The 16322-nt window shown below is 56.3% G+C and overlaps 1 protein-coding gene across 1 annotated transcript in view; it reads left to right on the top strand.

Annotated features, from left to right (window-relative positions):
• Nucleotides 1-13619: 13619 nt before the first annotated feature.
• The window catches only part of Ahnak2 (AHNAK nucleoprotein 2), a 30732-nt gene continuing 28029 nt past the window's right edge, over nucleotides 13620-16322 (top strand). Inside the window, exon 1 of the mRNA XM_031357748.1 lies at nucleotides 13620-13711. Within this exon, the coding sequence (XP_031213608.1) occupies nucleotides 13702-13711 (10 nt within the window). The 5' untranslated portion in view covers nucleotides 13620-13701. The remainder of the gene's footprint in view (nucleotides 13712-16322) is intronic.

Genomic DNA, 16322 nt, shown 5'->3' with positions numbered 1-16322 from the left:
CAGCGCCGCGCGTTGCCCAGCAACGATGCGCGCCTGTAGGCTTCCGGCGTGCTTCAAGTGTCGTCAGTACGCCACCGTGTGGCGTGGCCAACAGCGCCCCGCCCATGCCTAGCCTCTCCAGAATACGACTTGCTGCGGAGGGGAGGATGCTGGCTGCACTGCAGTGGGAGGCAACCTGCTATCGTGACCGGTCTTTCTGTCTCCCTCCGCCCTACAAATGTCGCTGGGAGCAGTTCTCTTTTTATTATGGCGCTTCTTGCAGTCGCACACCTGGCCCGGGGAGTAAGGCCACTCCACTGCGCTATCCCCTCATCCCACACCCTCTTGGCTCTGGTTCCTTGCTCTCCTATTGGATGTTTTCTCAAGACTGGAAGCTATGGGGAAAAGTCTGTCTAGATAATTTAGTCCAGTTCCAGATCACATTCCCTTGTGCAAGAATGAGTGTGTACTGCCTGCAGAGTAGGAGAGCCACTGTCCTGCCTCGTGTGCTCACAATCTGGGCCTGGTCACCAGCCGGGCCCAAGGCAGAGCAGGGTCAGTCTTGGTCATGGACAGGCAGAGTCTCACAGGTTCCTGCAGGACTCTGGTGAACTAGCCTTGCCCCTCTCCCAGCCTCCAGCCACAGAAATCCTTGGCCCTTTCCCATCTGTCCCTGTTCCGAGCTTCATGAAGACAACTTCAGCCTGTCACATCTCTACCCGAGATACCCTGGACAGGCAGCCATTAACAACCTCCCCTGGGAAAGAGGTGGGTCAAGCCTGCATCTAAACCCAACTTCAGCCCCTTCCTCTATACTCAGATTTCCCCCTGCTGTGCCCTTCAAACGAATTACTCAGTCCCATATTCCCTGCCTCCTCAGAAGAACTACTGGAAATTTTGATTTAAAAGTAACAAGATGAGATCATTCACTGCGTCTTGGACCACAGCCTTCCCCGTTCCCCTGGGCAGAAGAGCCTGGCCCAGTTCTCTGAGCTCTGCAGGCAAAGAGCTCAGGACCATGGCTTGGCACAGCTATTCCCAGCTTTCCCAGTGGCAGTAGGATGGTGCAGACACTGTGTTTACAGACACTGGCTTGTTTGCCTCACGATGACCCAGCAGGTCCTGGTCTCTGTCCATTCCCGATGGATGCTCCAGTTCCCCTCACCTTGCTGACTTTGACGTTGGGGAGCTGGGAAGGACAGGAAGACAGGCCTGGACTCACAGTGGGACACAGTGGGGGAGGCCTGGGCTCACAGTGGGACACAGTGAAGAGGCCTGGGGTTGCAGTGGGACACAGTGAGAGAGACCTGGGCTCACAGTGAGACACAGTGAGGAGGCCTGGGATCACAGTGAGACACAGTGAAGAGGCCTGGGGTTGCAGTGGGACACAGTGAGGAGGCCTGGGGTTGCAGTGAGACACAGTGAGGAGGCCTGGGCTCACAGTGAGACACAGTGAGGAGGCCTGGGGTTGCAGTGAGACACAGTGGGAGAGACCTGGGCTCACAGTGAGACACAGTGAGGAGGCCTGGGGTTGCAGTGGGACACAGTGGGGGAGGACTGGGGTTGCAGTGGGTCTTCCCACCCTCAGTATTTTCCCAAGTCTGTCTGGCATTCAGCTCTGAAGGAAGACTCAGAACACAGAAGGTTCTAGTTCTTGTTTCACAGGCCCAGGCTGGGGTGATCTGTGCAACCAGAGAGCTGAATGATGGTCTCCAAAGACATCCACGTTATAACCTCCAGAAGCCATGAATATGGGACCTTAAAGAATGCACGGGTGTTCTGTACAAAACTAAAGAGGCAAGAAAACTGGGTGTGGTGACAGGCCTGGCACACCAGCACTGGGAAAGTTGAGGCAGGAGGACCAAACGTTAGAAGCCAGCCTAAGCTATGCAGTGAGTCTAAGACAAGCCTGGGATAAATGGTGTGACCCTGTCTAGAGGGAGTGAGGGAAAGAGATGAGAGAGAGGTGTGTGAAAAGCCGAGTAGCAGTGTCCCAAGGCCCAGAGCAGTAACCATGCCAGCACCTCGGATAGGCAGAGTGAGCGCATGTCATTTTAGCCCAGTCTGTTAGTGACCTGGGTGACCCCTGGGGATCCTACTGAAGAGGTGCTGCCCTGAGGAATGGACAGAGGCAACTCTAACATTGGTGCCTATTGGTGACTGAAGGAGGAGGTCAGACAGCTCAGATAGACGGGCTAAAGAGGCAGTGGCTCTGTAGATCTGGATCTGGAACTGACTTGGGTCTGTTAGAGCAGGGTGGGCTAGAGGGGCCCTAATGCCAAGGTGTGAGCAGATGGGCTGTGAGTCCTGAGTGGCCATGAAGGGGCAGAGTCACTGTGCCAGGGGAAAGAGCCCTGACCGTTGCCCAATCCCTCACTCATTCCTCCCTCTCTACTCTCTGGTTTTTCTGCCTGGGGTTGGGGTGGCGCTGCTTTGCCCAAAGCCTACAATCAACCTGGTGCCTCCCAGGTCACCTGACAGTAAGGGCTGGTTGAAAAGGCTGTCCCAGAAATCACTGGGATCTTCCAGTGAGTTGGGAGGTTGTCACATTCCTGTCTCTGTGCCTGTGGTTTCTGGACAGTTGGTCCAGTCCAGAGATGCCCAAGTGCCAGGTTGGCCTGCTTAGTCCACTGCTTTAGGGGCAGCAGGACACCCCAATATGTTTTACCAATTCCCTACTCCCTAATCCCTGCTGTGTTCTGAGCTACATGGACACAGGGATGGGAAGGACCCAGCGGCCATGCCCAAACCTGACAGGTACTCAGCACTGGGCATGATGAAGCAGATAGAGGCGGGGCCCCTGTGGTCAGGGAACTGGGGGTCTCTGGGCAAGGGCCTCCCACTGTGGACCTTGCGGGCTTGGAACCTGCAGGTGAGGAAAGGACTGAAGTAGGCAGGGTGGCTTGTGGGATGAGTGGCCACAGAGGCCACCACCTTCTGCATGCCTGTGGGCTAGGGTGGGGCGGGGCCATGATGATAGCAAAACTATTTTTGCCACGTCGCTGCGGCTGCTGCAGGATACATCAATCATTGATGCTCTGGCCATCATGGCCAGCTTTCCGGGAGAGGCGGTGGAGCATTGGGTCAGGCAGGTGGGTGGGGGCAGAGAGTGAGGTAGCCATGACATGTCAGGCCTGACTCCTCTGTACCTCCAGCCCCCCGCCCCGGGACCCAGCTTCACTGGTGGTGGTGAGAGATCATGGGGTGTTCTAGAGCTGCACAGCACCCCTGAGTTGATGTTTAGGAAGGGGTGAGAAGCCTTTGCGTGCTGTCTGTGGTTGTGAGTAGGGTCATTTCCCCACATGCTGAGCAGTGGGTATCAAGTCCTGAGCTAGACTTTACTACGGGAGACTTTCCCAGCAGGGAGGGCATCTGTCTCCAGAGAACATGGGAGGAGGCTGGGGCTGCAGGGTGGTGCCGGGAACTCCTGGCAGCACATTGCTCTGCAGCAGAAGATGGCCAGGCTGTAGAGCGGGGGAAGGGACAGGAGATGGAACATAGCGAGTTCCCCACCACGCATATCTCCCTCCCCTGTTCCTGTTCACTGTGACCCCAGGCTAGGTTTAGGCTTCTGAATTCTACTAGTGATGGGCCCTGGGAGCAAAGGCTGACTTGCAGCTGGTCCACCCTGATAGATGCAGCCTGGCCTCTGGGACAAGATCTTCCAAAAGCATAGTGAGTGAAACCCAGCCCGTGAGGCCCTGGGAGCCCTGCTCAGGAGTGAGCAGGCGGCCCCCTGTATTCTGCTGTACATATCTGTGCACATGAATCTGAGTGTATACACAGGAATGTATGTGCCTATCTGTGTATACTGGGACAAATCCAAGATGGCCCGTGGTGCGTGTATGGTTTTGTTTTCTGTCTGTGGCTCTTCCCCGAGGTGCCCCAAAGTGTCTGGTCCTCACTCTGTCTGTAGTCTGGCCTCTAGTCTAAGTGGGATCTTCCAGGAGTGCGGCGGCTCAAGTCGCCATGTTAGGTCCTCACCTTGCCCTGACAGCCAAGCTCCAGTGCTTAGACTCCCAGCAGAGATGGATCTGCTTACCAGCCCCGAGTCTTGGAGTAGCTAAGAGAAAGGAGAGCCCCTGGGCTCCTACGTGCATCCTGGATCTGGGGCCTAAGCCAACTCTGAAACAACTCTCGGGGTTGCAGGTGCATGCACTAGTAAGCTTCCTTACCCTTCTCTCAAGCACTGTCTGAGCAGATGCAGACACTCTGGCCACGCATGGCCAGATTCGGGTACCTTCTCCCTGGGTCAAGGGTATACAGGCCCAGTGGAGGAAGCCTAAGAGGGCCTCCGGTGTCTCAAGGGGGCCTCACTACAAAGCACAACTCTAAGGATGCTGCCCCCGTACTGACAGTGTCAAGTGGGAAGGTGCTGGCACACCCAGGTGACCCCTTACCTAGCACCATGCCCCTGATGTGACAGCATTTAGACCTGTCCTGTTTGCACCTGGGTAGATCACACCCACTTCCCCACAAAGCTAGTGGGAGCCACCACAGCCCCAGGCAGATCATGCTAGACAATCCAAATATGTCACAGAGTCTGGGACCCTAAGACCACTTTACTGGAACTACATTGCCCAGAGTTAAGGGACACAGCTGGGTCTGCACCCAAAGGTCTTTGGTGATACAAGACTGTACCTTTCCCAAGGCCCTCGCTCTCAGACTCTGAAGCCAGATTCAGACACACTGGACTGGCAGGCTGAGACCTTCCACCTACCTAGCGGACACAGGGATGTACCCTGGAACACAGAGACCCATATGCCCAGGGACAGCGTTCTTCATCCAGGACATCTCTCCAGGGAGAGGGCGAGACTCGTGTCCCACCAAGGCAAAGCTGTGGCCCATTCAGTGGTAGGAGAAGGCTACCAGGGCTCCTTCCCAGCAGTGACTCGTGTCTGTCTGACCTGTGTGTGGTTGGCAGGCTGCCCAGCACTGCAGCCCAGCTGACGGGAACGGCCGTGAGTGAATGAGTCATACTGATATTCACTGGCTCACCTGGGCCCTGATTTCTGTGGGCAGTTCCTGCTTGTACTTAAGACTGTGCACACCATGTGCATGTGCACATGTGTCCTGTTATGCTTAGTATCTGCATATGCAGGTGTGTGTGTGTGTGTGTGTGTGTGTGTGTGCGTGTGTTGGTATGAATGTATGATTTTGTTCTTGTGTCTGTGAGGCCCTTCTGTGGCAGGTTATCCTCTCCTGGCTCCCGCCCTATCTTCCCACCCTAAGAAAAGTGGTGTGCATGCCTCTCTGTCCACCTGGCACGGCCATCACATTGCCAGGAACACTTTTCTCCCTCAGATCTGCACCAGGCTGGGCTCAGGCAGCTTGGCTTCTGTGGAAACAGCTCTTGGACCTTCCCCTCCCCCAAATATGTTCTCTTGCATGAATGGCACCCAGGTAGAGGCCGCTGAGATCCTGCCCTCCCCTCTCAAGGCCTTACCCAGTCCTCTTAGTTAGCATCCAGAATGTTCCAGGACCCAAGTCTCACCCAACCTCACTGCCCTAATTCAGCTGCTCTTGAGTTACAGAATGCCCTCCCCCAGGCTTTGACCTGGAGCCCCTTGACAGAGCCCCCCTTAGTTCTAGTCCAAGCAGGCTTTTTCCAGCTCCTACTCTCATCCCGAGAACCCACATTCCTGAGAACCTCTTCAGTGACAGAAATACTTCCTGCACTGTTTTGCTCACAACTCACCCTAGGCTATCAGGAACCTTTCAGGGACCCTCCCTAGCCAGACGTCTAGACCTTCACTGTCCTGCAGCCCAGGGGTCATGGCCAGGTCCCCAGCTGCCAGGCTTTCTACAAAAATTATTAAAAGGATAAATCCTGACTTGGGGCTGCAGGATGGCTCTGGTCCTACCCTCCTGGACGACCTACAGAGGATCTGCCCAGGGCCACCCAAACTAGCAGCTTCTAACTTGTCCTTGCATCTGCTGCCCTTCTTTCCTCTTTTGCCCCTGAACCCCATCTTTTCCTGAGGAGTTCAAGTCGCAAGCTGTCATCTCCCTCCCCTGCCACTTCCCCAAACTGGAGGTAAAGAAGCCCTGAATTCCGGGTGCAGGGATCTGGGGGTCCCTGGAGGAATCTCACAAATCTCTGCTCCAGAAATATAATCTGGAGGAGGGTGGGGAGGGGGGGTGAGGTCAGCTAGGGGTAGGGCGGACCACAGGGGCCTAGGTCTGACGGGGCGGGGCCTTCGCGGGGCGGGGCCGCGGCTGCAACAACCAATGGGCTGAATGAGACCGGCGGCGCCGCTCGTGTCGCCCCTGCGGAGTGGTCAGCAAGGGCTGGGCGGGCCAGGGCGGGGCCGGAGCCAAGGTCTGGAGGTACCCCAAGTGTTAGCTGCAGTCACAGCCCGGCTGCCCGCGGCAGCACCGGGCAGCGAGGCCGTGGGCGCCGCCCTTCTCCTGGCGCATTAGCTCCGGGACCGCGACTGGACGCGCAGGGCCACCGCCGGCCCGCATCATTAGCCGCCAAGATGTGTGACTGCTTCCACGTGGTGCTGCCCACCTGGCCCGGAGCCCCCGGCAGCGGTGCGCCTCATCCCCGCCTGCAGCCCGCTTCCCTCGGGCGGGTGGGCTCTGCGGGCGTGACGGGGGCGAGCGGTGCGGGACAAACTGCGCGCGTCAGAAAGGGCAGGAGGGATGGATAGGGGCTGGCGGGCGGGCGGGCGTGTCTTGCGTGCTTTCGGACCTTCGCTGGCTCTGTGGGTCTCTGCATCTCGCTTGCACTTGTGCCTGCCTCATGCTTTTCACCCCCACCCGGTCTCTTTAGCTCACTTTCTTTCTCGGGTTTTCATTACTCTGTGTGGCTCCCTGCACGCCGGACTCTCTCATTGTCACTGTCTGTCTCTTCCCTTTTCATCACGATCTTCCTGTAAATCTCTGGGAAGCTCCCTTGCCTAGTAAGGCAACTTCGGAGGCAGATGTGCTTCATACTGGATGGAACAGGCCCAAGGCGAGCAGGAGTCAGTCCTGGGCTAGGAGACCTGCTGCTAGATCTAGCTTCTGACCTGCTTTTTGAGGGACCATCCTTGACTAGACCAGGACTTAGGTTGGGGCCAACAGGCTATGCACTGTGCTGGATCCACCGTGTGGCCACTATGTATGTGGGTGACAAGCTAGGTGTGGCTGGGGCAAGGCTGGTTTTGAGGTCTGGGGCTTTCGAAGGGCCTGAGTAGGGTCCTGTTATACCAGTCAAGGGGAACTGAGCCCCACCCAGGATAGTCAGTGCTCCTCTTGCTGAGCATCTGTGGCAGAGCGAGTGCCTGGTGGGTACCTGGTGGGTCTTCCCCTAGCCTTACCTCTGGTGTCTTGGAGGGTGGGGTGGGTAGCAAGAAACTGTCCTTCAGACTCTGGGTCATCAATGCAGCATCCTGGCCACACCCAGGGCACCTGGCCAGCCCACTGGGCAGATTGGGACAGAGGATCTGCACTGGTCCAGACTGGACACCTCTGTGCACTGGTAGAGGCTGGATCTCTCTGCAGTGGTACAGGCTGGACCCTTCTCTTTGGGGAAAACAGTTGACAGTTTTGACTATGGGGCTGTTCACGATGCAGAGTGCTATGCAGAGGGGTTGCCCTGCCCGCCATCCTCTGTAGCCAGAGTGGAGCTCCCATAGTCCCCCCTGAGACCCATTTGCCCTGTGTGGATTGAGGTCTTGGACTCTTCCAGAACCTTTTGCTATCCCATTCCTCCTGCTGGGACTCTCCCACACAGAGATGGGAGTCCAAGGGCCCTGACTAGCCCCGCTAGCAGCGGGAGAATGATGACCCCCATCTTCCTCATTGCCGGCCTTGACCCACAACACTACAGATTGGCCTCCCCAGAGGGAGAAAGCCCAAGGGCATAGGGCTGCTCTGTCTCCAGTTTGCCTGAGTGGCTTCCTTCTTAGGTTCAGGTTAGGGACCACTTTACCCACATCCTGCATCCCGCCCCCCGAGGCTGTACCTCTCCCACTCAAGGGTGTTTCTTCCCGCTTTTACCTGGTGGTTTCCTGAGTCGTCTGGAACAGCTTTCCCTTGAATCCACTGCTCTTAGGGAGTGAGGGCAGTGACCTCTAGTGCAGTCTGGTAGAATGCTTTTAGGATAAGGGTTTGGAGGGTTCTGCCTGGGCTGTCCTCAATCCTGCACAGGGGCCCCAGGAATATACACTCTTCCCAAGTATACGCCCTAAGGGTTGAGGGGGAGGATTGAGTTTAGGCCTTTTCCAGCTGTAGTCCACTCCCAACAGGCCAGAGTTGCCCTCCTGTGCCAGACTCTGGTGCCCACCCCTGGCAGCCTGCCTCCTCCTATAGCCCAGGGCAGAGCCCCGTCTCAGTCATTTTGAGCAGAGGTTGCCCCCTGGTGGCTGTTCTGGGAATGTACCTACACAAGACTGGGTGAGGGTGGGGTGGGGCTGTGTAGGGTTATACCCAACCCAGGAATGCCCAAGTACCTTTACCCACCATGAGATGATCCTTATGCAAGCCTCCTGATTGACATGTTTACCCCATAGATGCTAGGTATCATACCCCTGAAAGCATGTGGGTTTCTTCCCAGAGGCAGAGCAGAATCCCAGACAAAGTGACAGGGAATCATGGTCTCAAAGCTGTGGCCCCTGTGCTGCACCCATGTGAGCCTGGCATAGCCTAGGCACTAACCGCCAGCACACTTCAAGAAACTACTGCTGGATCTGAGGAACCCTGGGTGCTGTGACATCATGAGGGGGGGCATCTGGATGTTCTTTCTTTGGGGTTGGAGGCCAGGGTGTGACTAGGTCCTTTCCCCAAAGAGTATAGGGTTAGTTAGGGCAACTGTTTAGGTGTCCAGCACTGGGGTTAGGGGGTAGGTCCAGCCCTGACATATGTGCCCAGGAGTGCCTGGGTTGCCATGCAGAGAGGAGGGAGGGGGAGGGAGAGATGGAAACGGAGAGGGAGGAGAGGGGGCTGTACCCCAGTGAGGACACATGCTAGCTCTGCTCTGTCATCTCCTGGTAGCATTGCCACACTGGTGAGAATCTGTGTTCCTTTTCTGAAGACAGGGCGCTGAAGCAGGGAGCAGAGATGATGAGCATAGTGGGGCTCTCTAGGCATCCAGCCAAGACTCAGGCTGTATTCCTTGAGAGATGGTAGGTAGTTCTGAAAGGTGCTAGCTCTGTCCTGTGCTACCAGGCAGGACACAAAAGGGGCTCAGCCTGGTTAGATCCATGGTGGGACAGGCACTAAGGAGGAAGCAATGGAGGCCATCTGGGATCACTTCCTACTGGAATGAAGTGAGAGTAAAAGTGGAAGTTGGGCTTTCTCTCTCTCTCTTGCTCTCTCGCTCGCTCACTCTCACTCTCTTGCTCTCTCTTACTCTTCTCACTCTCTCTTGCTCTCACTCTTTTTGCTCTCTCGCACTCCCGTTCTCTCTCACTCTCTCTTACTCTCTTTCTCTTTTGTACACTTTCTTTCTCTCACTTTCTCTTGTTCTCTCTCTCTCACACTCTTGCTGTCTGTCTGTCTATCTATTTTCAAGACAAATAGACAGGTTATGCAGGTTTCTCTGCATAACCTTGGCTGTTCTGGAACTTGTTCTGTAGACCAGGCTGGACTAGAATTCAGAGATCCTCCTGCCTCTGCTAGGATTATAGAACTGGGATTAAAGGTGTGCATCTCCACAGCCCAGTAAGGCTCTTTATGTGAACGGTCTGGGTGACAGACCTGAGCTTCATTGTGCTCTCCCCAAACAGCAGGCTGTACCTGCCGTTATCAGCCAAGAAAGGGAGTGTTTGGGCATGAGAGTAGACAGGAGGATTGAGCTGGCAGATCCTCTAGCTTCCCAACCTCCTGGGCCCTGGTGGCCGTGCCCACCTCCACCTGGGCTGGGCCTGTACTGAGCAGGCCTCATTGTTGCCCCTGCTCGGAGCATTTTACTCCAGCCCTCTGTGTCCCTCCTTCTGTGACCTCCTCCACACCCTTTATGGATGTTTGTGTTTCAGGTGCAGCTTGGCTCAGCTTGGCTAGGGAGGAGAGGCTCTAGCAGTGGCAAAGAGAGTGGCACTCTTATCTACTCTTATCTACCTGGGCATCACTGCCACCCAGGAGCAAAACGCCAAGATCTCACCAGCTTTGATCCCTGCCCAGGAGGAGGAGGAGGAGGCAGATCCTGCACTCAGGGATGGTGTCAAGTGTGAGAGATGCCCACTCACCTCTGCCTGTCCACTTAGTGGTACCTGATAGCTGGTACCCAAAATTTTGGGGAGAGAGCAGATAGTGGAGGAGCCACTGAGGGCTCAAAATCCACAAGGAGGGAGACTACAGGCAACAGTACCTATGTTCACCCAGCTGGACCTGGGTAGGGACAGGGGCTGGGGAAATGGAGTTGGGCAGAGGGAAGGGTGTATCTGTGAGCCCAGGGAGGTTTAGTCTGGACCAGAGTCATAGGTGGAAACATTGAACTCCCAATGTTTCCCCAACTCTAAGGGAAGCTGCTGTCCTTCGAAGGGCATTTCTCCAGGGGCCCTGTCTTCCTGTCCTCTGCCTCTGCCTCTGGGTTTCCCTGTATTTTTCTTTTTTTGGAAGTCACAGGCCAAGGGAGCCAAGGCCTGCCTGTTTTGCTGGGAATAAATATTTAATAGTCAGAAGCACTTTCTCAGACGGAAAATTGAATCTGGGCCCAGGAGGCCTGGGGCGGGAGGCTGCGTTCCCCACTCCCCACACCCCACACATGGCAGAAACACTTTCAGCCACTCCTGCCACTGGCTGGGAGCTCCTCCCTGGCCAACACACTGCAGTACACACCTGGCCCAAACCTGCACACGTGAGAATAGAGGACCGAGCTGAGGCCCCTCTCCAGGGTCCTGGCTGTGGGCTTAGTCCTCTCATCCCAATGGTGGGCAGAGTGGCTGGGTGTTGTGAGGCAGTCTGGGAAGGGACTTTGAGTCACTTTCCTGCCTCAGTACAGTGCAGGCAGCAAGGGCTCAAACAGCTCAGGGCCTCACCTGGACCACAGTGAGCCTCCTTGTCCTCAGCTTGTCACCTGGCCACCTAGCAGTGGGATTTGCAAGTGCAGTTGACTCGGCTGCTCCCAGTGGAGTCTGGGCCCTGCTTGCTGCAAAGTGGAGGTCAGAGCAGAAGCCAGTGTAGGCACTGTGCTCCAATTGCCCTGTCCCTTCCTGTGCCTTCTTGGATCCCCCAGTGGCCCTTGTTTCCTGAGAGATGGACCCTCCGCGGGAGGAAGGAGGGCAGCCTATCACAGATGCCTGCCTGCCAGCCCACTGTTGGGTGGCTCCTTCATTGGCAGGCCTCGCTAGAGGGTGGGCGGGTGGCAGCAGCACCCAGGCTGTGCTGTGACACATCCCCTGGGAATGCCCTCGGCTGAGTCACTAGCAGCTGCCCCCAGCCCCACCCTGTCTCGTTACTGCCAAGTTCCCATGTTGTCAAAGAGCTGGGCTGGGGTCCTGGCAGCCTCCAGCAGAGTTGCCTGTGCAGTGGGTGTCACTTGACACATCCAGACACCTGGGTCTGTGACTCAGCAGATGTCCACTGCCCTCCACAGACTCAGCCTGACCACTGGGTGTGTGGGCATCTTTAGGGTCTGAGGTAGGCAAAGCTTGCTGAGAGTCGAGTGAACCCCTCTGGGCTGGATATGGGCAAGGGGCAGCTCGTGAGGCCCCCTAGAATCACAGTTCCCACTCTTTCCAACCGTCACCCACCCCAAGCCCTCCAACCCATGCAGCCATCCGTGCACCTTAGCAAGGAGCTTGGGGTGGAGATGGTGGGAGTGGCAGGGCTTTTTGTGGCAGAACCTGTGCCAGGGGGTCATGACCTGCTCAGACCCTCCCTCTGGCTACAGTGAGGTGGGACCCTGAGTAAAGTTGTTGCTGGTGGATCACAGATCCTCAGATGGTGGGGCAAGGGACAGAAGAAGAAGGGGGGAGCCAGAAGACACTGTGCTGTGGGGCTCATGGTTAGAAGGGGCTGACTGGATGAATGGCCAGGCTCAGGAGAACCCAGTGGCAGCAGTGGAGCTCCTCTGGGACAGCATTCTCCTCACTCTAGCTCTGGGACAGCATTCTCCCCCTCACTCCAGGTCTGGGACAGCATTCTCCCCCTCACTCCAGCTCTGGGTCAGCATCCACGCCACCCTACCCCCCACTCCTCACTCCAGCTCCACTGCCCCAGCTTGCAACTCCCCTGCTGACTCAGCCAGCCTTGCTCCACCTAGAGCTGACAGTTTGGTTTGGTGTCAGGCAGTAAACAGTTCCCAGGTGAGTGCTGCCTGGGAGTGGGGCCCTGGAGCAGGAGGTGGGGAGCTGACCTAGCCAGCTTGCTTTTGCCCTGTAAATAGAGTTGTTTTCCACATCCTTGACCGTTAGGTTTTTCAGGCCAAGGTTGGGGGAAGGAAGCCTGTCCCGACCGAGGCTATCCCTCAAGCCTCTTTCTCCATTTGCCCACAGTGAGCCCTGCCTTCTCCCATCCTTGGGGCTCTCTGAGGTGGGGCTCTCTCTCTACCTCAGGCTGCTCTTGACTTCTTGACTTCAGTTGAGGGCCTCGCTCACCACTTCAGTGGTTCTCATTTCTGGGCTGTTATGCTGATCTGGGATCTGGTGTGTTTCGTAGGACTGCCCTTATTGGCTGTCCCCTGTTTTTGACCCCTGGACAACTGGAGTGTGAACCCGCTGCAGCCTGTCTACAGGTTCGGGTGCCCAGAGCCAGTCCTGAGATCCCAACAGAGCAACAGCTAGTGCATCCAGTGGCTCCTGCCGAGGCCACCTAGAGCAAGCAGGGGCTGAGAGTGGGGCTGGTATGAGGTGGGAGGGAACAGATCTGAGCAATGGGAGACTTGCCCAAGGACACAGGTTTCTTGGTCACCACTAATCTCTAAACAATAAGGGTACAAGTGAAGTACAAATGCCAGTTTTGAGGTCCAGCTACACCTATTTTATGCAGTACCCCTCACTGCATTTGCCAGAGGGCCAGGAAGGTGTTGTGTTAGTTGAATGGTGTGTGTGTGTTTAAAGAGAGGATCTCACTGTGTAGCTCTGCCTGTTCTTGGACTCGCTATGTGGACCAGGCTACTCTCAAACTCACAGAGATCTGCCTGTCTTTGTCTCCCAGGGGTGAACCACCACACCCAGCCCCTTCCCCTTTCTAGAATCCTCAGCCGCCACGGGGAAACTGAGACCCAAGGCTTGAGAATGGGAGAACCTGCTTCGTATCTGTGTATCCACACACCAGGCGGCTGCTTACACAGTAACTGGCTGGGGTAGTGGTTGTGAGTCAGACAGCAGGCGTTTCCTCTTCAGGTCAGCTGCCTGGGCTGGTGGGGGTTGGGAAGCTGGGGTGGGGTCCCTGGCTCCCAGAGATGGAATGGAGCCTATGAGGGGAACCGCCCACTCCCTCTGGTAGGTGTTTTTGTGTGTGTGTGTGTGTGTGTGTGTTGAGGTGGGGTGTTGGCCGGGCTCTTAGCCTGGCAGAAGACATGGGAGGAGGGACAGTGAAGGGAGGGGCTGTGGAGGGGAGGACCTGGTGGGAGGCAGCCAGCCCAGGATCTCTTCTAGACAAGTTTGGGAACGTATGCTCTTCAGAGAAGTAGCTGCACCCCTTCTGCATCCTGTCCCCTTCTGGGCTCAGCCCTGCAGCACCTGCCCCTCTCACATCAGCAGGTCAGAGGGGGCCGGATGGGCAGCCAGCAAGGGAGGCCGGAGGGGCAGAGCCGGGCTGGGCATCTTCGTCCTGTTCTGCTTCCTGCTGATGTTGAAGGGTAGGGGTGTCAGTTCTTTGTGGCTCCAACTGACTTGTGCCAGGGCCAGCCAGGCTGGGTTGGGAAATGCTAGCAAGGAGCTGTCTGGACCTCAGAGGGCACTAAGAAGACCTGAGGAGCAGTACCTCCCGGTTTGTACTGCAGGCCGTGGGCTGCCACAGAACTCCCAGTGCCTGAGCCCTGCCCCTGTCTGGTGTAGGTAGTAGCTTTTGTTTGGAGAGGGCCTAAGTTGTGAGGGACATTGGTGCCAAAGGGACCAAATAGTTATTTTAGTAGCAGGACTCAGAACTGCAAGGTTGGGTCTTGTGGCTTAGGGAGGGGTCCCCAGATTTTGTCTGCTAATCTGGTTTGACATACAGAAGCCTGGGGTAGCAGTTGGCTCAGACAAGAGCTGACTTGCTTACTGGGGGTACCCAAGGTAGGACTGGAGCTGTGGACTGCCCACGTTGGGTCACATTGTCCCTGTGTCCAGAATTTTGTCCTTTTACTCAACGGATCAGGGTGGCTGGCTTATTCTTGGCTGGCTGAGGGTATGGTGGCCATTCCTGCTGGCTTCTGAGTCTTTGGGGGTTGATGGGCTAGTATATTTCTCGTGTCTCAGATTCTCCAGTTGTAGGAGCTGGCCTGGGCCCACCTGCTGGCCCTCTGCATCTTTCTAAGTGTCTGGGCAGAGTTGCTCATTGCCATTTTATTTTGATGTTTGAGGCAGGTTCTTTCTCAATAGCCCACACTGGCTTTGGGCTCACTGTGCAGCTCTGACTGGCCTTCAGCTTCCTATCATCTTGGTTCTGCCTCTCGAGTGCTGGGATTAATGGCCACATGCCAGCACACTTGGCTTTGCCAGGAGTTTTGACCAGTTCAGTTTTCTTTTCCTTCCTTAGCCATTTCTTGTACTAGCCTTTATTGTGTACCAAGCTCCCTCCAAGTCCTGGGAGATGCAGAGGCAGCGACAGGACTGCCTCACTGCCCGTGCATTTGCCTGGAGGTGGGGGAGAGGGGCACAGAGTAGCCTGGGAAATGTCCAGCACGGGAGAGGGCCTGGGCACAGAGAGAAGCAGTGAGTTGAGGCGGGTGGAGACGTCTTGCATAGGTGATCCCAGGGAGCTTGTTTTGGGAGAGAAAAATGTGACCATTCTCCTGGGCATAGCCGGCCTATGCGGGGAAGAGTTCTGGCCCTGGACTGGTGGCTCAGCCCTTCGGAGCTGGCTCTCTTCCTAGTCTTAGACTTATCTCCAGAAGTGTTGGGGGATGGGAGTGGGCAGGCCCGCCATTGCCTGGGGTGTTGCTTCACAAAGTCTGAAGGTCTCATGACAGTCATCCCAGCTTAGCACTTGCTTTGTGAAGTTCCAGGATGGGATGAGGCCTGAGAAGATGCAAGGTGGGGTGCATGTGAACCCATGAAGGCACAAACATCTCAATCTGAAAGCCAAGGCCTTCCCAGTGTGAGCCTGCCCTGGGCCCCAACCGCCTCTGCTTCACATTGGGCTGTCGCTGGAAGCTCAGAGGGGCATCCCTGACCAGATACATGTATAGACGTGTCTTGGACTAATGGACAGCTGTGAATCTCTCAGCCAGTTTTCTCACTGCCCTGGTAACATGCAAATGTGCTGACCTAAACAAGCCCCACCTAGAGGTCAAAGTAGTCTGAATGCAAACTCTAGTTTTGTTGAAGTGAATGTCCTATCTTGCCTCAATGGCCCTGCTCATGGTCCTCAACAGGGAGGTGTCCGTGGAGTGTGGGGGTAGCATGCCCCTCTATGGAGCCCCTGCCTACCTCCCTTACTCTCCCCCGGGCTGACATGTTCACCTCTACCATAAAATAGCCCAGTTCCTGGAACTCCAGCTTCTCCAAACCAGGGGACTCCACCATGGCACTCCCACCATACCCCTGTCCAACCCCATCATGCCCTGAATGCAGGTTTGTGTCTGTAGGAGTGGGGTGCTAATAGCAATGTTTGGGACTGAGTAAAGGGTTTGAGATGTTGAGGAGGGACCAGGGAGTTTGGGGGAATATCAGGTGACAGTGACCAGACCTGCTAGGCTTGGTTCAGATGTGTCCCCATTTCCTCCTCTATAAAACAGGGCTTTTGTGACTGTCAACAACCTGTGTCATTATCAAGGTGGCCATGTTCACGGCTGGGCTGTTTACAGAGCCGCCTCTGAGAGATGTATGTGGGCAGGCACTTAAGGCGCTTCCCTGTCCCCCAGGCCTGGGCGTCGTGTTCTAGGTGGGTGAGGCTGGGCTCTCAGGTTTCCGTCCTTCCCACAGCTGGCAGGGGTAGGCAGCGTCTATTCTGCAGCCAGGAGGGTTTCCACTGACTTCTTTATGCATTCTTGGGCAGGGGTGGGTTAGGGACAAGTGGGCTCCTGCTAGCCCCTGGAGTGCAACCTGGTGGCAAAGTTCATGCCTCTGAGCAGGGCCATTGCTCTCATCCTTGCAAGGAAAGGAGGGCTGTGTGGGTGGGATTGTGCACATGGAAGCTTGCTAAGCCTGAGGAGGAGCCCGAACCCCAGGCAGCAGGGCCAGGCAAGCCTGAGGAGGAGCCCGAACCCGGGCAGCAGGGCCAGGCAAGCCTGAGGAGGAACCCCGAACCCGGGCAGCAGGGCCAGG

Source organism: Mastomys coucha, unplaced genomic scaffold, assembly GCF_008632895.1.
Source record: "Mastomys coucha isolate ucsf_1 unplaced genomic scaffold, UCSF_Mcou_1 pScaffold6, whole genome shotgun sequence".
Taxonomy (NCBI): Eukaryota; Metazoa; Chordata; class Mammalia; order Rodentia; family Muridae; genus Mastomys; species Mastomys coucha.
This window is presented reverse-complemented; position numbering and strand designations above follow the sequence as displayed.